The sequence below is a fragment of the Cynara cardunculus genome, unplaced genomic scaffold (genome assembly GCF_001531365.2).
Source record: "Cynara cardunculus var. scolymus isolate 2C unplaced genomic scaffold, CcrdV1 Un_Scaffold_122, whole genome shotgun sequence".
Classification (NCBI taxonomy): domain Eukaryota; kingdom Viridiplantae; phylum Streptophyta; class Magnoliopsida; order Asterales; family Asteraceae; genus Cynara; species Cynara cardunculus.
In genome coordinates this window covers 287,311-310,892 of record NW_020200564.1, presented here as the reverse complement: position 1 = coordinate 310,892, position 23,582 = coordinate 287,311, and the positions used below count along the sequence as shown (strand labels likewise).

The 23,582-nt window shown below is 36.7% G+C and overlaps 3 protein-coding genes across 4 annotated transcripts in view; all 3 read right to left on the bottom strand.

The window, feature by feature from the left end:
• Nucleotides 1-2,079: 2,079 nt before the first annotated feature.
• LOC112501448 (glutamate receptor 3.7-like) lies at nt 2,080-9,970 on the bottom strand. 2 transcript variants are annotated; one of them, XM_025105082.1, is made up of 6 exons: nt 9,628-9,970; nt 6,065-7,329; nt 5,018-5,295; nt 3,521-3,552; nt 2,681-3,087; nt 2,080-2,605 (listed from the first exon to the last, which is right to left on the bottom strand). In XM_025105082.1, exons 1-6 carry the CDS (start codon nt 9,881-9,883, stop codon nt 2,177-2,179), a joined length of 2,667 nt encoding a protein of 888 aa, XP_024960850.1. In that variant the 5' UTR covers nt 9,884-9,970; the 3' UTR covers nt 2,080-2,176. The 2 variants fall into 2 exon arrangements, with proteins under 2 accessions (XP_024960850.1, XP_024960852.1); XM_025105084.1 differs by having other exon boundaries at nt 6,065-7,343; nt 9,628-9,695.
• A 3,921-nt stretch (nt 9,971-13,891) lies between these two features.
• On the bottom strand, nt 13,892-17,684 carry LOC112501446 (uncharacterized GPI-anchored protein At1g61900-like). The gene is made up of 7 exons (XM_025105080.1): nt 17,636-17,684; nt 17,383-17,529; nt 15,955-16,566; nt 14,963-15,208; nt 14,824-14,835; nt 14,346-14,501; nt 13,892-13,947 (listed from the first exon to the last, which is right to left on the bottom strand). The coding sequence occupies exons 1-7, from the start codon at nt 17,682-17,684 to the stop codon at nt 13,892-13,894; spliced, it is 1,278 nt and encodes a 425-aa protein (XP_024960848.1).
• Nucleotides 17,685-19,200: 1,516 nt separating this feature from the next.
• The window catches only part of LOC112501422 (aconitate hydratase, cytoplasmic-like), a 7,562-nt gene continuing 3,180 nt past the window's right edge, over nt 19,201-23,582 (bottom strand). Inside the window, exons 7-20 of the mRNA XM_025105055.1 lie at nt 23,483-23,582; nt 23,259-23,401; nt 23,069-23,125; nt 22,902-22,981; nt 22,727-22,802; nt 22,298-22,483; nt 22,091-22,158; nt 21,865-21,983; nt 21,621-21,742; nt 21,045-21,143; nt 20,475-20,954; nt 19,854-19,952; nt 19,525-19,767; nt 19,201-19,430 (exon numbers count right to left, since the gene is read on the bottom strand). The exon at nt 23,483-23,582 is cut by the window's right edge and continues 28 nt beyond it. Of these exons, the coding sequence (XP_024960823.1) occupies nt 19,359-19,430; nt 19,525-19,767; nt 19,854-19,952; nt 20,475-20,954; nt 21,045-21,143; nt 21,621-21,742; nt 21,865-21,983; nt 22,091-22,158; nt 22,298-22,483; nt 22,727-22,802; nt 22,902-22,981; nt 23,069-23,125; nt 23,259-23,401; nt 23,483-23,582 (1,944 nt within the window). The 3' untranslated portion in view covers nt 19,201-19,358. The remainder of the gene's footprint in view (nt 19,431-19,524; nt 19,768-19,853; nt 19,953-20,474; nt 20,955-21,044; nt 21,144-21,620; nt 21,743-21,864; nt 21,984-22,090; nt 22,159-22,297; nt 22,484-22,726; nt 22,803-22,901; nt 22,982-23,068; nt 23,126-23,258; nt 23,402-23,482) is intronic.

Here is a 23,582-nt window from a genome sequence, read left to right as displayed (position 1 = left end):
ATTACATATTTTTAAAAAATTTCAATTCCTACCATCACTTGTGTTTGTGGATAAAATAAAAAAACAGAGGCTCCATTTTCAACTACTACTATCACTTTTTTACAAACGCTTATTCAGGTAACTATTTATCAAGTTATATTATCTTATTAAATAAATATAACAAAGATCAAGAATCTTACATGGTAAGAATGAAACAAAGACTAAGAGTTTTACATGGTAAGTGAGGGTGACGACTCTTACCACGATAAGAATTTACCGGGTAAATTGTAGCATATGATGTCGTTTTGGTGAACTAAAATCTTACACGGTAAGTAAGTAATAGTGTTGAATTTTACCGGTAAGCACTTACCGGGTAAGTGTTTGAAAACCGGCTCATTAATCATCTGTAAAGTAATTCTTATTTTTTTATATTAATATAAAAATATAAGTATCGAGACATCGACTTAGGGGTTGTTTACCAAACGCTTATCCAAGTAACTATTTACCAAATCACATTATCTTATTAGATAAATATAGCAAGGATCAAGAATGTTACATGGTAAGAGCGAAACAATGACTAAAAGTTTTACCTGGTAAGTGAGAGTGACGACTCTTACCACGGTAAAAGCTTACCGGGTAAATTGTTGCATATTGTGTCGTTTTGGTGGACTAAAATCTTACTCGATAAGTAAGTAATTGTGTTGAATTTTACCAGTAAACACTTACCGAATAAATGTTTAATAAACAACACCTTAGACTCGGTCTTATTTCCAAATTGTGAGGGGCAAGAACATTAAATGGTTTGACACAGAGTTCTGAAATGGTGGGGGATTGATGATATGAATTGGAGCACTCTGATGGAGATTTTAAAGCTTCAAAGGGTCCACCTCTTTTTAACTCCTTTGGTTGAACAGGATATGACAAGCGACATTTTGGAGCATATTGATTTAGGTTAATTTAAAGGTTGTTTCGTAATTGCTGAATGATTTAGTACAAAATGATTGAGTGGTCGGAATGATTAAAAGACTATCATGATATAGTGCAAAATGAAATATAATTGTTTAGTAATTGTGTACAATGAAATTAGGGCTCTTAATGGTTAAGGGATATTCATGATACAAAATCATTCAGAGTGTTTTAGAACCATTAAGAGGCATATTTTTATTTTGCCAAACAAAATTCATCTCTTAACGGTTCAGATGTTGCCTCTTAATGGAACTATTAAGAGGTAAACAAACAACTACTTGATCACATTCTGTTTAGAAAAAATTCATCCTTGGTTGTTACTCTTTTTCCTCATATGTAAGTAAGTTCGTATTTTCAATTGGGTTTCAAGAAGATTACAAAAGGGATCCATAAAATGGGAGTTGTGAGTCGATAATCCATACTTCTTGTCTTTCTCCATATAACCTTTTCGGTGGTTTCTTTGCTCGTCTTCACTTAGGGTTTGCTCCCCGGCCTTTCGATTTTGTGCGGTTCCTGTTTGGGAATTAGGTTTCTTGGTTAAAATAATTTAGATATTTTTCTAGAATCGTGTTTGGAAATCACGTTCCAAATATTGTATTCCATCCTTTTAGTGCCTTAGGTTTATACGAAATCATTACCATAATAATCTAAAAAAAACATACAAGAAATAAGGCACTGATTTCGTGTGTGTGTGTGTATATATATATATATATATATATATAGGTGGAGGATCAAACGAGAACACCTCCATTTTACGAGAACACCCTTATCACATGTGACAATACGCGTGAGGGGACCCTGTGATGTGCGGACAACGTGTTCTACGACTTAGGCCACACCAAAGGTTGTCTGTGTCTATGATTTAGCATCACATGTGATGGTCTTGATGGATTATAGTATCATATCAACAATTCCCTTATCACATGTGATAATACTTGTAAGGGGACTTAGTAGTGTAAGAGCGACTTGACCCGCAACCAAGATCGCATCGAAAATCGTCCACGTCTCTAATTTAGTATCACATGTGATTGTCTATAGTAAAAGGATGTTCTTGCGTTCTCGTAAAATGAAGGTGTTCTCGTTTGAACCTTTCAAAAGATATTATAGTATTAGTTTGATTTTTCAGAGGACTTATAGTGATATAACAATACTACGTATATAATATTTACATGTACAATACTACAATGCCATGTGTTTATGTAGACCTACAAGTCCAGTATATTAAATCAGGTTAAACAGCATGAGCAGAAGCTTCAGGATGATCGTCTTTCTTGAACATATTCTTGATTGCTTCTTCCTTTTCATCAATAAAATTGAAAAAGTTAAACAAAACCACGTAACATTGCCTGCTCCTCGATGACGACGACGACAGCGGACATGGTTCGAGCATCATCTGCTGCCGTTTGAAATAGATATACTGACTAACGGTTTGTAGCAGAAACAAAACCAACGCCGTCAGCGAAAACACAGCACAGATGATGTATAAACCCCAGAAGCTGCTCATATGCAGCTGATTAGGCTCGGAATCGCGGCGGTAACCATTCATACACCCTTGTTTACAGAACCAGTTATCGTGGATTTCTTGAAGCTTTCCATTTTCGGCAAGTTGCAGGATCGATAGGGAGAGTGTGGTCGCAAGAGGAGAGTCTCTCTTGAATGCCTGCCATTTTAAATACATGAATTTATTGATTCAAGAGTATATTCCATTTTTGGAGAATCTGTTAAAGATACTTACAAATCCCCATCCGCTTCTAGTGAATGGTTGACCAACAATCCCGTAATCAGCATATTCCGAAAGAAACAACTCCACATAAGTAAGTTCATCGACAATGGCTGCCACCCCTCCATTATGTGGCCCTAACCGCAATGCTCTATCATAAGCCTCTGGTGACCCGAGAGGAATGAGCCTTGATCGAGGCACGTAAAGATTTTCAGCCAAATAAGTATATGCAAATGACCCAACTTGGTACCCGATTGGCAGATGACTCGACACTAAGCTATCGATACCCGTAATGGGCGACGAAAGCTGCTCGACGGTAAGAATGGACGTCAAGCTTGCAGTGTAGCTTGACGTGATCACCATCAATAGAAAAAGCCATACCACCATCACCATCCGTCCAAGTGGGCTAACCGTATCTTCCTCTGCAATTTATCATGTAATTAAACTCTGTATTTGTTAATGATCGTTAGAAGCAAATTGATACTCCCTCTGTCCCGAAATAAGTGTTTACATTTCTATTTTAGTTTGTCCCAAAATAAATGTCCACTTCCAAAAGTAAGTGTCTACTTTCTGATTCTACCCTTAATCATGAGACGGATAAATTCATTACTCGCTCTATTATTAAGGGTACAATTGTCATTTAGTTAAATTAAAAAGTGTAATATTTACACATTTAAGAAAATGTGTCTTCTTCATTGTGGACATTTATTTTGGGACGGGGGGAAGTAAAAGATTTCCAACAGAAGTAACAAGAAATCTACATTCAAGAAAACGATTAAAAGGAGTGATCCTCGTGCATCGGGGTTCCTTAATTCTGCTTAAATAGACAAAATGTACAGATGAATAAGTGCTTACGGTTTCTCTTGAAAAGAGTCGAAAAGCTGAACCTGAAAGACAGAAAACTTAGAGGTCAGCATTCTTTGGCTTTTTAGGAAATGACTATATGCTTCATGTTAACAAACAGACTAACTGCATGTGCAAATCACAAGCTTGTCAATGATGAACTCAATTATTCTCATCACCAACATATGTGTTGGAGTCCCACAACGTCTAGACACTAACCATCAAACCTATATATTTTAAATAATATATTATGATATATTTATATATATATATATATATATATATATATGATGGAGGTTCAAATGAAAACACCTCCATTTTACGAAAACGCGAGAACCCTCTTATCATATGTGATAATACATGCTAGGCCCCCTGGTGGTTGCGGATGACTTGGCCCGCGACCTAAGTCGCACCAAAGGTCATTTGAGTCACTGATTTAGTATTACATATGTATTATATGTGACAGATTACAATATCACATCGAGAATACCCTTATTACATGTATTAGCGAGGGACCTAGTGGTGTGCAGGCGACTTGGCCCGCAACCTAGGTCGTCTGCTTCTCCGATCTAGTATCACATAAGTATTACCTATAGTGAAATGAAGATGTTCTCGTTTAAACCCTTCCCATATATATTATATAGGGGCCGGTTAATGTGAGAACTGTGAGAACCTGTATATTCATTGATGCAAATACACTAATGAAGTTCAGTGAGTATATGCATCAATGCATATATACTTGCATACATAGTATATATGTATTGATGAATATGCTTATTGACAGAATACATATTAGTGTATATGCATCAATGAATATAAAGCTTCTCACGGTTCTCAAATCTTTGGTGGTACTCACGTCAGTCACGTGAACCTATGTGTAAATATATATATATATATATATATATATATATATATAGGGAGAGGGAGAGAGAGGTTCAAAGGAGAACCACAAATACTTTGATAACTGGGAACTGATTTTTTAGTGTATGTTTAACGTTGAATATATTCATTGACAAAATACAAATACAAGTGAATATATTCATCAATGAATATATATTAAATCCAATGTCGAGAGGGAAACAACCTAGATCATATGCTAAGGTCCCTAAGCAATCACTTAGTATTAATGAATATATAATATATACTCATTGATGAATATACACACTGATCAAGGAATACACACTATAAAATTAGTACACTTGGTTCTCAAACCATGTGTACATTATAAGGGATCTTTTTTAGAAAAAGATTCAAAGGGGTTCCACACGTCCTCACATGGTATAAGAGCCGTATGTAGGGACTTATCAGACTCTTTTGCCTCCTTTCTTGGAGGACAGTCTGTTGAAGGAGGGGGTGGGGGGAGTCTCACACCGGCTAGATACGGACTACAAAACCTATACATATGTAGACCCCCCCCCCCCTTTTCAAAGGGTTCCACATAACATATGTATGTGTGTGACATTATCGAGCTTAATAAATAAATTACACATAAGCACAAAAGAAACTTACAAGAAAATCGTGACAAGCTGTCTCCTAAGTGGACCCCTGAAATCATCGTTAACGCGATGCTCAAGAAGCCACATAACAAGAGCAATCAATACAAAAGCAGCGGCAGTGACAAACCACATTTCTTTAGTAAACGGTCTAAGAAATACCCAAGTGCTCGCTTTTGAATTGTTGATAGGAACCACTATCACGAGACCAGTCGTGGCATAAGGCTGCGTGTAATCAACAATCTTCGTTCTATTTGTAACAATCGCGATATCTCCAACTGCCCCATCAAAAACCTGTAGTTAACCACAAGTTAAGGCTACAAAAACTTCTGTAAAACCAAACCAAACCAAACCAAACCAAACGAACCTAAACTAACAAAGGTTAAAAATAAAAATGGTGTTGAAAATCTAAATTTAGTGACCAATAAGAATTGCATCCGAGGAACCAAAGGGCCTTTGGCCTAGCGGTATCATAGCCCTTGGCCTTCTAGGAGGTCAGGGGTTCAAACCTCACCATAGGTGGGGAGGGGTGTGAGTTTATTTGTTGCATTTGATGTATATAAATATTATATACTTTAAAAAAAAATTGCATCCGAGGATCTAGAATTGCCTCAAAAGCTCCAATATATATATAGGGTCAGTTCAGGGGAAAACCGCAAAAAATTGAAAAACTGAGAAACACCATGGTAACTGTTCATCTGGATGGTATGCACATGTGCATACAAGTAAGCAATTTGTCTAGTATGCACATGTGCATAACATGCAAACTTTGCATAAAAACCAAGAAACAACTTCAATTACTTGTATGCAAATGTGCATACCGTCCATATGAATGGTTACCCGGGCATTCCTCAGTTTTTCATTTTTTTGGACGTTTCCCCCTGAACCTCCCCCCCCCCCCCCCCCCCCCTCTCTATATATAGACCAGAATATCTCACTCGAAAGTAGGGTCTGGGGTTGTAATGTATATAAACGTGTTATCTACCCCAAAAGATAGTAGATGGGTCACAATCGTTTTTTATAAAATTACAATAAACATGGGATTTCACTAATCGTTACTTACATCATCTGCAACGAACTTTACAAGTTGATCGTAACTCGGGTTGGACTGACCATCTCCGAATGGCACAAATCTATAAGGAATATCATAAGGAACTAACTTAAGTGCTTGCATAAACACATCAATACAGTATCCTTGTATCGTATGATTGCTTAATTCTGTAGCAAATTCAATAAAGCTGGCTCGTTTTGGTACTCCGATTCTTAAAGGCCGTTCTTTGTCACCAATGACCCATCCACGTGGCCGATCTGTCTTTCCACCAGGCCAAGTAATCACACCTAGCTTCTCGTCTAAAGGGTAAGACATACTTTTATTCACTTTGATAGATTCGGGTGGCACAATAGAGAGACCTGAATGGTTTGACCAATAACCAACATTGTGAATCGCTAATTGGTGGATACTAACAACTTCGTAGCCACGGGGAACCAAGTTTCTATCTGCATTGAACTGAATAGGACCGGTCGAACCGTTGAAATTTGTCTCTAATAATATCTTGACGAATTGTTTCCCGCCATCAAAGGTCTTGAGTTTCCCAAACTGTGAACCCACAAATGAAAACGTCATATTCTTTTGTTGATTGAGAAACGAATCGATTGTGTGTGCTACAGTCCACACTGCATCATATGCATACGATCCGTAGACTCCGAAGTTCTTCTTCCGTGATGCTTGTGGAATATGCTGACAAAGACCAACAACGCCTTCGATAATTCCAAAAGATGACTGGTTACTTGGTGTAAATGAAGCTAAAGTGGTACAAAGCCAATCTGTCGCTAGCCATACATAATCATCGGTCATCATATTAAGCTTATTGGCTACTTCAAAGATTTTCAGATCAGGATCAGGATGAATGTGGATGATATAAACACGAGGGCCATACGGGATTGATTTATTAAGCACATCAGTGATATCGTTAAGATCAAAATTAGTCGGCAAAGCTAACTTATAAGAAATCTTTGACATTCTCTTCTCCACTTCACCGTCTAAAGAAAACACCCCATTCCTCCCATACTCATCATCCACATATATGGCAATCACCTCTTTCCAACCATAAAAGTCGATCAAATTAGCCATGGCTGCCATTTGGTACGAGTCACTTTGTGTGGTCCGGAAGAAGTAAGGAAATTGCAGCGAAGATAAAGTGGGATCCGTTGCAGCATAAGAAATTATAGGGACTTGTACACCATTTGCAATCTGAGATACCATATGAGCTACAGTGGATGACTGTGGCCCAATTATTGCCACAACGTCTCTCTCGAGCATCTGAAATGCTGACAACAAGAAACTTTATCTCGGTAGCATCAAGTGTTAATGATGAGAAAACACGAGCTAAATTGGTATATTATAATAGAAATCGACAAATGGAATGTAGAATTTTAGTATATGCCATCATGTTATGCAAGGGATAAAAGGCAAGGAAATGTTTGATCATCCACACAAAAATAACAAAAAAATCCAACAAGATTTCTTTGTTCCTTAAGGATGCGTTTAGTATCCAGACTTGCGGGACAGAACAGGACAATTGTTCAGCATTTGGTAAGGCTGGATAGTTGTTTAGCGTTTGGTAAGACAGGACAGGACAGATAAAATGACCCATTTACCCCTAATGAGTTGTTTATATCTTATATACATTTTGATTAATTTATGCATGATAAAATAGATATTTTATAACAAAAAATATCATTAGAAAGTTTTCGACAGGATAATTAAAATGACACCAAAACGAAATTTTATGTAGTTTCCAATTTTTATTTTATACCTTTTCTATATTATTTTTTATTATTAATATTTAATAGATTACATAAATTAACCAAAATATAGAAACCGGATAAAAATAATATTTTGTGACAGCAAAGTGAAAATTTAAAAAGCATAAAATACAATAAATAATATTTAAAGAATGAATAAAATGTAAAGAGTGTGGCGTAATTGATGTTTTAGATGAGAATTAGGTTTTATTTTGAGGTTATATTGGTAAAATATAAGTTTGTTCCACCCTATTCCATGGGATAGAGGTGGAACACGGTTGTTCCACTCTGTTCCTATTTGTTCTACATAAAAGTCCTACCAAAAGTGGAACGGTGATCCCTATACCAAACACACCCTAAAGATAGTTAACAGATAAAACTATCCGCTTTATATTTGTTTTCCATGATCTCCATGACGAAAACAGACTCTCTACCAATCAATTCATTCAATATTTTCCTTTTTAGAGGACATTCGCATTTGAATTACCCAACCCATCTACCAGGCTCTTCGCCATCGGGTAAAAGATGCTTCCTCTTTGCATTTATTAAGATTCTTTCTCCAAGAGTGTTATGATAGAGATAGTTTTATTACTTTGTGTAAAAGGTTTTTTTAAACCAACCCCCAAGCCAGCCTACACCACCCCCCCCCCCCCCCAAAAGAGCATTACGTGAGAGACAAATCAGGTACACAACGATCCGTTAGGTGGCTAACTTAAGAGCCTAATGCCCACAAATAGCCCAATTCCTGAAGGAATAGTTGCGGTGGTCACACTCGAACCCTCACCAGTTAATTAAACCGCCCGAAATCAAGTGTACTACACCCTGGGGACAATAGTCTTATTATTTCAAATTCAAAGAAAGCCGGTTCTTCTTTTTCAAACATGGGTAGGGTAAAGGTAAAGGTATGCGTACATCATACCCCAAACACCTACTCTGCTCCACGTGAGATTTATAAGGTTCGTTTGGTTTGCTTATTGGTTTCCATGAGCTATTACAGAAGTGCTTTGTGTAAGAGCTTTATGACCTTAGTTTTCTCCATATCGATGGAAGTTTCCACTTAAATCATGCAATCCACCACCAAGGGACAACACCTTTGAGATAGTAGGTTCAAATCCCCTTTGCCTTTGACAATTTCAATATGTATAGATACACAGTGAGAGGTTCAAATAAGAAGGCTAAATATTTAGCATTTTTATTTGAACCAAACATAAGTTATAAAGAACCTTAAGAATAAACCCTAACCCTGATAACAAGCTATTCAGATTACCCACATCTGGACTTTAACATCTCGATTGAAGATCAAGCTAATAATAAAAGTAAAAGGTCATTATTCTCTTTAATACTATCGCAAGTTTGATGTTCTTCGAGTGCCTTGTTTAAATTAATGGAAAAAGCCACTTTGTTAGCATGTGTAGAACCACCAAATACTTGTTCTACAATAATTCCAGATTGAATTCATATCGAAGAACTAAAACCAACATAGAAGTTTGATCTCTAAATCATGATAAAAGAAGAGAAAACGCATATACACACACACACACACACACGTGAGACAAGGGTTTTTCGTAAGACCCGTAACACCAATTTATGTTCATTGATCAACATTATAAACTTTGATCTAATGGTCTAAAGTTGCAAGATGACAATTTTGTAATTATTGAGAAGTATCATGGTGTTTATGAATGTTCAGATCTACGATTGTAAATCTAATCCAATAGTTGAGAATTGGTTACGGATCTCACAAAAAAACCATTGGTCTCACGTTACCCTAGTCTATGTATATGTATGTATGTATATATATGTATGTATATATATATATACCTCCAATAGAACCCTTGAAGACGCTACAATTAGTATCCTCCATAAATAACTTCATCTCGGTACCATTGAGAATCCTCGAATCCTTATTCACATCAGATACAGCAATTTCCATGGCTGCCTTCGCTTCCTTACCGATAACCGAATCAAACGAAAAAATAGCTCCAACATTTACAACAGTAGGCCTTTCGGAGTAAGCACAAGTGTTGAGAAGCAATGATATGAAGAGGGTTAATAATAATCCTAAAGTGGACTCCATTGTCGCAAAACCTTGCTACTTTTGGTAGGATTACTGGTGATGTTTTGCCGAAATAGCCATGAATCAAGCCCTAAATTTGGGAAGTCTTTTGAGGTGGAGAAGAGTGGGTTTTAGTCATCAATTAGTGCATTGTGTGAATCATCATTAATGCTGTGGAACAGGTGGTGGTGGGGTTTGATGCCTGGATAAGATTAATGGCCACTAGATGAATATATACATGTTGATGATCCCTTCAATTATTTTATTTATTTATTTATTTATTTTTAAGAATACTTTAAAAAAAGTATTTGATTCTTATTCCGTATGTTTCAACCATCTTTTAGGTGACATTGACGTGTTTCGTACCATCTTTTAGGTGACGTTGACGTGTTTCGTAAAGGAAGTTCTTTAAAAGAGTAAGTTATAGATTTAGTTTACGTGATTATATCAGAAATTTGAATTGGGTCCCACAAGCAAACTAATTACAGATTTAGTCACTATGGTTTTTATTTCGTTACAGATTAAGTTTCTCATACAATCATTCTAAACGCTGCTTTGGAGTCGTTAGCCCATTAGACCCTTCACGTGCTCCCAATGTGAGGGGCATATTTGTCTTTTTCTAATATTCTAAAAGAAATCTTTCCCTCTCATTTGAAAGAATCAAACCTTTCGTTAGAGATCTTCCAGACGAAACTACATCCCTTCAATCATCGGTTGACAAACCCCACTGTCATCGCCAATCTCTATTATTTGCTCTTCCACCACCCTTAACTCACCATAAACTAACGACCATCATACACCAAAAAACAACCCCAATTACCCTCTCAAACCCCGGTTTTCACAAGTGAAAATGGAGGATATTCGTACTGGCACTGGAGATAGGCAAGTGGTCTTCGGAAAATACGAGATAGGGAGGTTGTTTGGTCCAAAGAATGTTAAAGTTTATCATACGAGGGATTTAGTCATGGCGGAGGGTGTCGTTGTTATAGTTATCAAGACAGAACAAGTGAAAAAAGAAGGTTTAATGGTCAAATCACCAGGTTGATCGCCGTCATGCGACTGGTCCACCACCCTAACGTCATTCAGTTGAAAAAAGTTATGGCCACTAAAACCAAGATCTTTCTGGTAATGGAGTGCGTCAGAGGCGGCGAATTATTCGCTAAAGTTGCAAAAGAACGATTGAAAGAAGATTTAGCAAGGAAATATTTTCAGCAATTGATCAACATCGTCAATTACTGCCATAGCCACGACGTCTCCCACCATGATTAGAAGCCAGAGAATTTCATCCTACACGAGAACAAATATCTCAAAGTTTTTTGATTTTGGATTGTCTACTTCGTCGAAGCAGTTGAGGAATGACGGAATGCTTCATACTTAGTATGGTACGCCGATATACGTCGTGTCAGAAGGTCTCTAGAAAAAGGCTAAGGACGGTGTCGGTGAACCATACTCACAGTTAACCATCATGGGTTTTGCCGAAGAAGATGAAAAAAATGTAAGGGTCGTTGTTGAGGAGAGAGAAGAAGGAAGGAGACGAAGAAGATCTTAAGTCTGTAAATGCAATTAGACAAATGAAAATATTAAGAGAGAGAGAGAGAGAGAGAGAGAGATTTATTACAATATTAAAGAAGAGTGTCTTTTGAAATGACAAAAATGCCCCTCATATTTATGGGTCTGACGACTGCAAAATAATAGATTTAAGATGAGGGACCCGATTTGCAATAAAATCAAAACCACAGTGATGATATATGTAATTAGTTTGTTTGAGGGACCCAATACAAGATTTTGATATAACCATAGGGACCAAACATGTAATTTCCTCTAATTAAAATAAACAATGTTAGAGTAAATTACATTTTTGGTTCTTATGATTGTCACTCATTATCAAGTTTGGTTCATCTTTAAAATTAACTACAGTTTTGGTCCTTGTAGTTGTCATTTTATTTCACTTTTGGTTCATATGATTAACTTTAGTTAAAAATGTTAGTTGCCTTGAGGATATTTTTTACCTTTTTTTTTTGTCTTTTTATTGAATTATAGAGTAAATTAAGATTTTCGTCCATATGGTTTGTATTTTTTTCTTTATTTGTTTTTCATACTTGGTATAAAATGAACAAGGTATGAAAAACAAACCACAATGACGAAAATCATAATTTACCGTACAGGGACCAAAATTGAAATAAAATGACAATCACAATGACCAAAACTGTAATTAATTTTAAAGAAATACCAAATTTGATAACGAGTGACAACCACGAGAACCAAGAATATAATTTACTCATCACGAAACCCAACCGAACCACATGCTCTTTCTTCACCACAACTAACATATTTGTTCCATCAGATGATTTAAAAGAAATTACGGGGTATAACCACATACAGGTTTGAGCACCATCTATTATTACTATAGCAGTAATATGAAGACCAACAGTGCGGTCTCACAAATTCTAGTACTAGATTACATTTTCAATTACTAATACATAAGAAAAATATGATTTATTTGAACTTTACTAATATATGTAACCTTTCTATCCAATCCACTCTATACAATATGGAGGATCAAATTAAGTTGCGGTTAATTTCAATGATAAACAAACATGTTTAAAAGAGGGAAAAGAAACCCCGACCAATCTAAACTTGATTCAGAGTATTTGTTACACCCTAACTATCAGTACATGAAATTACAAAATCAACCACAAGGATGGTGTCTGATTGGTTTAAGCTTGGCTCCAAAGATCAAAAGTACCAGGAGGTCTCAGGTTCAAATCCAATGAGGAATAAAAAAATTCCCTTATGGTCACGGAGGTTCAAATGCGATGACTCCGGGCTATCTACAAAAACAGGTGGTCGCCCTAGGATTAGTCGGCTCGCATAACGGGTTGGATATCCAAGTTAATCAATTTTTTTTTACAAAATCATTATATTAATGTGCCCAAACCTCCCAACTGATCGTGCATGGTGACACCCTAATTATGCATGTGTCGGTGTCACCATGCATAACTCAAACCATCAAACAATTTTTATTATCGTCTCTTCTTATTTTCGGGCATATAATATATACTATATATATATATATATATATATATATATATTACATTATTTTTTAAAGAAAATGAGAAAATTTTGAAAATGACCCCAGGTCCCTTCAAAGTGTCCCTTACAAGGGAACATCATTTAATCAAAGAGTCATCACTCTTACTTACCGAGTAAGACTCTCGATTATTGTGTTCTCTCTTACAACGGTAAGATATTTGGTCTTGTCATGTTCACCCGATAAAGTAAGTAATCTGATAAACGCTTAATAATGCAAGTGTTTAGTAAAAGACCCGTTACTCTATTATCTCGTAAACATAAGCAACTTATAAAATATCTCGATCTAATATACGAGTCAAAAAGTTATGGTCGTTCGAAGTTTACTGCAAATATGATTACGATGAATATGAAATGTAACGAATAAAAGTACGTGGATGAGATCGTTAGAAGTAGTACGCCATTATGTTTTGCTTTTCATTCTTTGTTGTTAAATCTTTTATACATTTTGGCGTCATTATATATATTGTCATGAACTTTTTCGTCGTCATACGAACCAAAACTCATACGATCTACTCACGGAAATACGGGTTCGCAGCTTCTAACTGTATGTTACCCATCTTGGAACCATGGTTATCAGCATCAAACGAACAAGTTGAGCACCAACAAGGTTGAAATGAATAGAGTACTCCGCAACCCTTTTGAAATTGGTATTTCAAAAATTAATAAGAAAAAAAAAAGAAGAAATTAGTTCATGAGGGACCCACTTTGAATAAGAAGGTTAAATATCATGAGAATGTAAGAAGGAAATATTCATATGTGAATTAATTAAAAAAAAATCATTTGAAGATGCATATGTGAACCCACGTAATAGATTATTCATATGGGTTTACAAATGCATATTCAAATGGATTTTTTCAATGATTCACATCTGAACATTCTCTTCTTACCTTCTCACGATATTTAGTCGTCTTATTTGAAGATTTGTTTCATGGATAATTAAGAATTAAGCTCACCACTCTGATCAGATGCTGCTTTGGGAAGTGCTGGAAGATCTGTGCCTGTGATTTGCATCAACCATAGATATGAATATTAGTGAATGTTTGGTTTGTGGGATTTTTTTAGGATTAAGGTGCCGTTTACCCAAATGCTTACTCGGTAAGTGCTTATTTACAGGAGTCAACACTATAATTTATTTTGATGAGTAAGATTTTAGTACATCAAAACGTATTGAATGCAACAATTTACCGGGTAAACGCTTACCTGGGTAAGAGTCATAATCTTCACTTACCTGGTAAGACTCTTCATCCTTCCCATCTCTCTTACCCGGTAAGATTCTTTGCCCTTGTCATGTTCATCCGATAAGGAAATTTATTCGGTAGACACTTACCAAGTAAGCGTTTAGTAAACGGCCCCTAAGTTGATGAAAGAAATGCAAAGAAATGCAAAATACCAGATGCACTTATATTAGATGATGGAGCAGGAGAATAAGCGTAAGAAGAAGGCCATGGCGCTGGAACGTCGTCATTAAGGTCGCATTTGAACCCGATTCCTGAACTTTGATCATACGTGACGTCAAAGGGCAAACTTGGGAAGAGGCAACCAGAGTCTATGCAAAAAGATTGAATAGGTTTAGGCCACATTTAAGCAGTAAGTTATCTTATTTTTTGAGCTTATTGGAAAAAGCTCATTTAGTTATCCATAAACTACCTTCTTGAAAAACTATTTCAAGTAGCGTTTCTATAAGTTGTATGAAACTTTTGGCTTTTTTTTTCATTTCTTTTTCCAATTATGCCCCTATAGTTTTTTGAATTAACTTTTCAACATGTTTAAGTCTGAGCAATTAATTTTTATCAAACATGACTAGTTTATCAGCTAAGAGTTTTAGCCAACAACTAGTTTTTTGACTTTATGATGTCCGGAGTTCGTACCTTGTGATCCAACTGTCGTATAGCAAGTAGGCAATTCCAAGTTCGATAGCATCAAAACGCCATTAAACCACCTATAACTTTGTTAGTCTAGAGACAGACAGAAAAACAAGAAATCTTGGAAGGTACAAAGAACACAAACCTTGGAGAGAGAAATCTTTGAGTTTTACGCCACAAATGTTGTACACGTTGTGGGAGACGTTCGCTTTTCGCAGATTTGCAGCAAGCGAATACGCACAATTGAAGGCTTGCAAGTTTGTAACGAAGCTTTGTACTTGCAACCGAGCAATGTACTTCTCCATAGCATCACAACAAGTGGTCTCGTTACTAATCTTATCTCCACATTCTTTCGTAACAATTTTCAGGTCGGGAAAGACGAGCGGACAAACTGGACGAAAAAGTGAACCACTTTGTTAAAAAGAGGCAAGAGCCTGTCAAAAGTAAGACGATAACTTATCTTTGTACTTATTGAAAAAACCCATATTTGGTTAGCTCTAAACTAGACTTTTTACGCTATTTCTCAATAAACTTCAAAGGTCTTTTTCCACTTTTTTCCAATTATGCCATCATGATTTTTCGTAATTAGTTTTCCAACGTACGTCCTTTTAGGTCATTTTGTATTGTCATTTAGTTTATTAGCTGGGTTTTACCAAATATGGTTGGTTTATCAACTAACATAACCTAAGATTTCTTTGCTACACAAATATGGCATGTTGTTAACAGCTTAAGGAGCTTAATTGGACTCACAACTTATTCGGTCAGCTACATATGATTGATTGTTTGCTTAAATATATAGAAAGTGGCTAATTCGATGAGCTTCTAGAGGGAGATTTATGAAGAAAACCAATTAAAAAACGCTCATTCTATCTATGAAAAAACCATCAGTCGTCTATACAGATGGATTAACTCAAACGCCCCTAAGACTGAGAAGATGTCCCAAATGGTAGACCTTGCTTTTGATACTATGTGAGAATATATGTAGAACCCCCAAATTTACTATCCAAAAGAGCCCTGAGGAGAGAGAGAAAGTTCCAACATATATATAGAGAAGAATTGGTCCAAATCTAGCTGATGTGAGATTGGAGAGATGATCGGAACAGATAAATTTCCATATTTTCAAAACATTATAATTACCTTTGTTGATCTTGCAACTAGAAATCCCTCGTAAAACTTTATTTCCATCTGCGGGATCGAGTCTACTCGCCAGCCATCGAAGAACAATCTTCCTACAATCATCAATCATGGCCACACGAACAGGCGATAGAGGTTCAGCTCCAACCATATCCGGCATACTGTAATTCGTTGAAGCAATCTCTACAGCAGCATCCGTGATCGCCATCTGACAAACTTTATGGCGGCACTCTTTCACCGGATCAATCCTCTCACACGATTCAAGAATCGTAGGAACGTTGCTCAGAGTGTTTTCAATATCGGAAACACGAACCATAGGGCAAGAAGATTGTGTGAGTTCTGATGGGTATATTGAGCATATGTTGAGAAGGTCGTTATTAGAACCTCGAGCTTGTAAAATTTGTGCGATATCCGAGAGGCAGTCGTTGGCGTGAGGCAGGCCAACTGCAAGAGTCTCGGAAGATAAACTAGACTGGCCGATAAGGATCTTGATTGCAGCATCGAGCTGAGGACAACAAACGACATTGGCTAGATATGGAGCCAATGAACTCCAGCAATCAATTGCTGTTGTGGCTAGTATACTTTCAGCATTTGAGAAGTTCAGTGGACACTTTCCTGAAAGGTTTAAACCGTTAAAAGATACGTGGAAGTTGAACCCCTTTTATCTATACATATATATATAGAGAGGGACGATCAATTGCAAACCTTTTTTTTTCCGTTATGAATCGTAGGAGAAAGGGAAATGCAATACGTGTTCCCGATTGTCCACATTCATTGTGAATAATAAACGTCAACATTCATGAATGTTGATGTTCATTATTCATGATGAATAAAACACAATTCATGGTCCGTGATGAATGTTTATGGTATTTATTTGGTTGTGTGCTACGGTGCAACCACAAAAATATCCTTTTAGATATGCCTCTGTTTGATACATGCACTACTAAATGGAAGATTTTTACTGAAATCCATCACCAAAGGGGTGATTCGTTACAAACGTTGGTTGGTAAATTGTTGGTGAGAAACTCAAATCAGTGACGGATTATACAAGGTATTGGTATTAGCTAAGGGGGCTATTTGACAATTGCTGAATGATTTGGTACAGAATAATTAAGTGTTCACAATGATTAAGAGGCTCTCGTGATATAGTACAAAATAAAATATAAATGTTTGGTAATTGTGTACAATGAAATTAGCGCTCTTAGTGGTTAAGGGAGATCCATGATACAAAATCATTTAAAGGGTTTTGCCAAACAAGATTCACCTCTTTAACGGTTCAGAGGTTGCCTCTTAATGGAACTATTAAGAGAAAAAAACAACCCGTAAGTGATCCGTTGGTATTTTCTCGAAAAACTCAAATCATTTGTTTTATAGTGATAGAGCGGATATGAAGAGTGAGGTAGGCGGGTGAAAGAATTGGAATATATATACCTGATAAATGTGGCAGGGTAAGGTTGGTGAATGGCATGAGTGGTGAAGGGGCAAGAAGTGGAAGAAGATCCAAAGCAGCAGCAGGTGATTGAGCTTGTTTGATGTTTAGTTGTATCTGGGAAGGGATGATATCTGATTCGGATACACCTGCACACCCGTAGATATATATATATATATATATATCATCAGAAACACGATTAATTCTAGTTCTAGCTCATAATTTGAGTGAGATGAATGCCCAGTCATTACTTACTGAAAAGCAGCAGCAGCAATGTGAATTGAAGAACTTGACCACCCACCATTCCCACAATCAAAAGGGAAATCCGAGCTTGCAATTTCAATATAGGATGGCGATATATATATATATATATATATGTGTGTGTGTGTGTGTGTGTGTGTGTGTGTGAAATTGAGAGTGGGTAGTTTCGGGGTCCATGTTGTGGATGGCGAATTGAGTGAGGATGTTGTTTGATTCACACGGAAGGCGAGAGGGAGGGAGGGAAAATCTGTTGAGTCAATGACTTGAAGGAGAAGGATGGTCACGTGAGACGCGTATGCCGCCATTTCCGCCGAAGATACTCATTTGATTCTATGATTGAGTACCGATTAGTCCACTTAACATTTCATTACTTTAAACAAATTTGATTTTTTTGGGGGCTATATTTTATTTTTAACATTTTTAACCCAGTTGTTACAGTGTAACCCTGTATAAGTATGTGTTAAACCAATAAGGACTCGACAAACGAATTGTTTAAATGTATAAATGTTAAAGTATAAGACATATCAGTTACTCTTAGGCATTTGCATTCGAGGTACTTCTAGGGTTCCTCTAATATTGTGAATATCAGAAGCTCGCACCTAACGTCATGCCTACGGTTGGTGGCGGATCTTCGCGTCATCACCCACTTGGCAAAAATGTAAAAGTAGAAGGGGGTTTTGTGCAAAAGTGGAGGGTTCCAAGGTAGGATCATGAGCCGTTCAGGCCGCTCCAACCTTCTTCATCACATGATCATATAAATTCCAAAATTTCCAACAAAAAAGGTTGCTTCTAGTGATGGTTTTTGGACTTCTTGATTCCTCGTTTTAGGGCTAACTATTTGTTTTTTGGGAAAAAAAGTCAAGATTTTTAGGTATAAATAACTAAATGAATCATACATGTTATTATCACTTATTTGGTTTAGATTAGTTTGAAAATTTTATGAACCAAATTAATCAAACTGAACCATGCATGATTTTGATTGTTGCTGACTTGCCGTTCCACACCCATTATAAAGAAAATACATTTATAAGAAATGAATTTTAAATACAAGTTTAATATCAGTTAAAATTCGATCTGTTTGATTTTAAGTTATAATCATATTATTTCACATTTTTGTTCTTGTATATCTATATGTGCGTAGCTTCCATGAGAAACTATATTGATGTTCTTTTACAGGATTGAAATAAATATTGATTATGTATTTGATATGTGCTCATATTTATAATGCATAAAAAGATACGAGTCCTCGTGAATGTAAAACAAAAACTAAACCAAATGATGGTGTCTAATTGGTTTGAGTTTGGCTCCAAAGGTCAAAAGCACATGGAGGTCCCAGGGTTAAATCCAAGGAAAAATAAAAATCCCCTTATGGCCACGAAGATTCAAATGCGGTGACTCTGGGCTATCTGCAGCACAGGTGGTTGCCCTAGGATTAGTCGGCTTGCATAACGGGTTGGATATCTAGGTTAATAAAAAAAAGCTATAGCAAATACAAGTCATGATAATGTTGTGTGAATTAGGAGTGAGTTGAGCATAAAAATGAAGGGAAATAAATCAGCTGCAGCAACAAATTGAAATAATAGCAGGATAAAATAAAATTATTACAAAAATTGTTGCCAATTCTCAAAATTCCATTTGATAATATGCAACAAATCATACATTTTATTTGTCACTTGCTCAAATTGTACAATTAAATTAACCTTAATCTTAATCTCTCTCATTTTTGTGTTGATAGTTGTCGGATAACATATGGAAGGATACCACCATGATTGAAATAAGCCAATTCCACCTGCCATAAACCAAACAAATTATCAAACTACTGATTCAAACCGAAACACCAAAATTCTGAACTGGGACTGAAATAAATGAAAGTGAAGAAGTACCTCAGTGTCAAAGCGGGCAATACACGTGAATGACTTTCCGGTGTCGGTGCTGACATTGACATCTTGACCAGGCCGGATCTCACTAATGTTGCTTGGTAGGTCAATGGTATACCGTTCATGACCAGTCAACTGTAGTGTGTCGGCATCCTCACCGGCTTTGAAGCAAAGTGGTATAATACCCATTCCTACCAAATTACTGCGATGAATCCTCTCAAAGCTTTTTGCAATTACGGCTTTAACTCCCTATATATATATATATGTATCCACCGTTATAACCATCAATTGAAGCCAAAAAGGTAGAAAGGGTTTAAGGAATGAAGATAGGTTACCAATAACATAGGACCCTTGGCAGCCCAATCTCTGGAGCTTCCACTTCCATACTCTGCTCCAGCCAACACTATTGTATCCTGACCAGCATCTTTGTATCTCTGGAAACACCAAGTTAAAAACAATAATTCACCATTATTCCCTCTTCCAGAAATATACGTCCTTTATGAGAAAAACAGTTCTAGAAACATGTAACTATTTAATTAATTAAATGACAATTTTACCCTTAATAACAGAAGCAGCAATGAATTTCTCCTCCTCATATTCAGTGTCAAGTGTCGGAACCAGGAATTTTGGTGAAAAAAGGATGTGGGGTAAAATATTTATTACATTTAGAAAGGGTTTTATCGCATTTTCGGTGGGTAAAAAATTTATTACATGTTAAAAGGTTTATCACATTTATAGTGAAGGGTGTGGAGTAAAAAACTTTGAAAGGTAAAAATTTCTTTTTTAAAGGGTTGACTGGGTCAGTTGACCCCACCCTCTACAAGGTGGAACTGCCCCTGCCATGTATAAGGGTAGAATTGAAAAGTAGACAATTACTTTTGAAAGTGCACTCTCTTATTTTAGGACAAACAAAAATAAAAATATGGACATTTAACAATCATGTTTAGAAAACTTACTGATGCTGCATCGAACACCGAGAGTTTCTCTCCTGTGGGGACATGTACCGTTTTTGGGCCAACCTCCCCGTTTAAGAGCTTGTTGACAAGGCGAATATTGGCAAAAGTACCCCTTGCCATAATTTCATCRTTACCTCKWCGACTRCCATAMGAATTGAAGTCCTTGCGATCAACMCCRTGTTCAAGAAGRAACTTTGCAGCYGGGCTGTCCTTGTGRATGCTTCCWGCAGGYGAAATGTGATCTGTTGTGATACTGTCACCAAAGTTCAGCAAGCAATAAGCATCCTTCACACCGTGGGCCCCAGGAGGGTTCATCGTCATGTTTTTGAAATATGGTGGCTCGTGAATGTAGGTAGAGTTTGTATCCCATGAATATAGCTTAGATTCAGGGACTGATAGGTCATTCCACATGGGATTTCCCTGGGTGATGGATTCATAAGTACTCTTGAACATGGCGGGAAGTACACTCGATTGAACAGCCTGCACCAATTATGTTTCCAGTTTAAAACATAACATTAGAAAATTAGAAACCACCAAAAAAACTAGCAAAATACTTCGCAGGGTGCTTACATCCGCAATTTCTTCGGAGCTTGGCCAGATATCCCTGAAATATACGTCCTTTCCATCTTTTCCAACTCCAATTGGTTCCTTCTCAAAATCGATATCAACCTGGGAAACAAAAGTGACATTCACTTAGCTGATGCAATGAATTAAAAACAAGTGCACAGTTATCTGATACAATATCATATGATAAGAACCTGGATGACACTAGAATTTGTGAAAGCTTTTTTACATGCGACCTTCATATCAACTTTCATGATACGATAAATGTGGTGCCATTGACTAAATTTGACTATTGGATGGCTTTCATGTCATACGGGTAGCAAAAAGTACATTAAAATTCATCAAAGATGTTTAAACTTCAAGATCCGCAACTACATTCCGGCAGAACACTCTACCTACCCTACAGTCTTGCAAAAATCTCCATTTACTTGAAAAATCGATCTTAAATTTGATTCACAAGTTCATTTGTATGAAGTCATCTTCATTTTCAAATGGCATATTTCTCTACTTATAATCTTCTCTTGATATATTATAGACGGAATAAGTTGTTAATATTAATATTAAATCAAGTCAAGTTCTTACCGTGCCAGCAAGGGCATAAGCAACAACCAAAGGGGGAGATGCAAGATAGTTTGCTCTTGTTAAGGCATGAACACGCCCCTCGAAGTTTCGGTTCCCAGAGAGAACAGCTGATGCAATGATATCTGCACAGACGACCAGAAGGTGATATAGGCAATTACCAAATACATAGCACCATGATGTGAAGGAAATGGAGGCTACAATTTCTTAATTAGCTCATAATAAAGTAACACAAGAATAACCATACCATTTTCGGTTATAGCGGCACCAACAGATTCGTCCAATTCCCCTGAATTGCCAATACATGTTGTGCAGCCATATCCAACAATGTTGAAACCTTGCTCATTTAAATACTTCTGCAACCCACTGTATTAACCAAAAAGGACATCCATATTAATCTTTTACTTTTATGAGTTAACAGGATGTGAAATGGAAAAGCAACGATATAGGACTCATGTTCAATCAAGACATACCTTTGGAGCAAATATTTGGTAACAACTCCAGAGCCTGGAGCAAGACTTGTTTTAATCCATGGTTTGACCTGGTGTTTGTGCATTAGATAAATAAATTAGGTTAGAAGGAAAAATATAGATCCAGAGTTGAATTGGCGAAAGAGAATTGGGAAATCCAAGTGGCACCAGAAATTAAAAAAAAAAACTCCAAAAAATTGCATGACTAACCTTTAGGCCCAATTCACATGCTTTTTTTGCAACAAGACCTGCCCCAAGCATAACACTAGGGTTTGATGTATTGGTGCAACTTGTGATAGCAGCAATCACAACACTGCCATGCCTAAGCTCTGCTGGCTGTCCATGAAAAGAAAATTTTGCAACTTTGTCTTGTGCCTCCTTTGGTACAGCAAAACCCTGCAATGCAAGTTGCAAGTTAACGAATGCTACAAAACCTTGTAATTATGTGACATCACAGCCAGCTCATGTGGCGCCTACAAAAGGCGGGGTGATGTCAAGAAAATATTCAAATTTAGACTTAGACTTAGATGCTCATGAACCAAAGCTATATTTGAAGATTTCTATGCATGAAAATATTCAAATTTAGATTTAGATGCTCATGAACCAAAGCTATATTCTAAAATCTCAAGAGAAACTCACTTTGAATCCCACTTTATTATTCAGGCAAGAATGCCAATCTGCTTTCATGTCTTTCAAAGTGACTCGGTCATGAGGTCTGACAAAAGAAAACATCAAATAATTTGGTAAACGCAGTTAGAAAACACTGTAGAGATGAACATTTATGAAGGAACCTCTTGAACACAAAAAGACGCACCTCTTTGGCCCTGAAATACAGGGTTCTACATCTGAAAGGTCTAGCTCCAAGTACGATGAGTAGACTCTTTCTTGTTGTGGCTGAAATTAGATGTCATGGTTACATATTAGACTATAATCCACCAGCGCAAGTGGCAGTAAATGACAAAAGGTGGCAAAGCACCTTACCTCATTATAGTCAACAAACATATTGTTTGCACGTAAGTACGCTTCTATCATAGCAACCTGAAATTCACAAAGGAGGAACGTCCATCAAGATAGAAAGCAAGAGGTGTGAGCAGAATATGATATAATTCATTCACATTCCCCCCACAAATAAATGATGATGAACGTTAAAAAGAATTGATAATGAACATACCGTATCATCACTTCGTCCAGTTAATTTGAGGTACTGAAGAGTAACATGATCCACTGGGAAGAACCCCATTGTTGCACCATATTCGGGAGACATGTTGGCAATAGTAGCCCTGTCAGCAAGTGATATTTTACCCACTCCATCCCCTAACAAAATAAAATGGAAATATCAGTGTGTGAATGGTTTTTTGCAGCATGCACCTACAAACCACAACCAAGTTCACTTACCATGGAATTCAACAAATTTGCCTACGACACCATGCTTCCTTAACATTTGGGTGACAGTCAAAACCAAATCAGTAGCTGTTACACCATCACGCAATTTCCC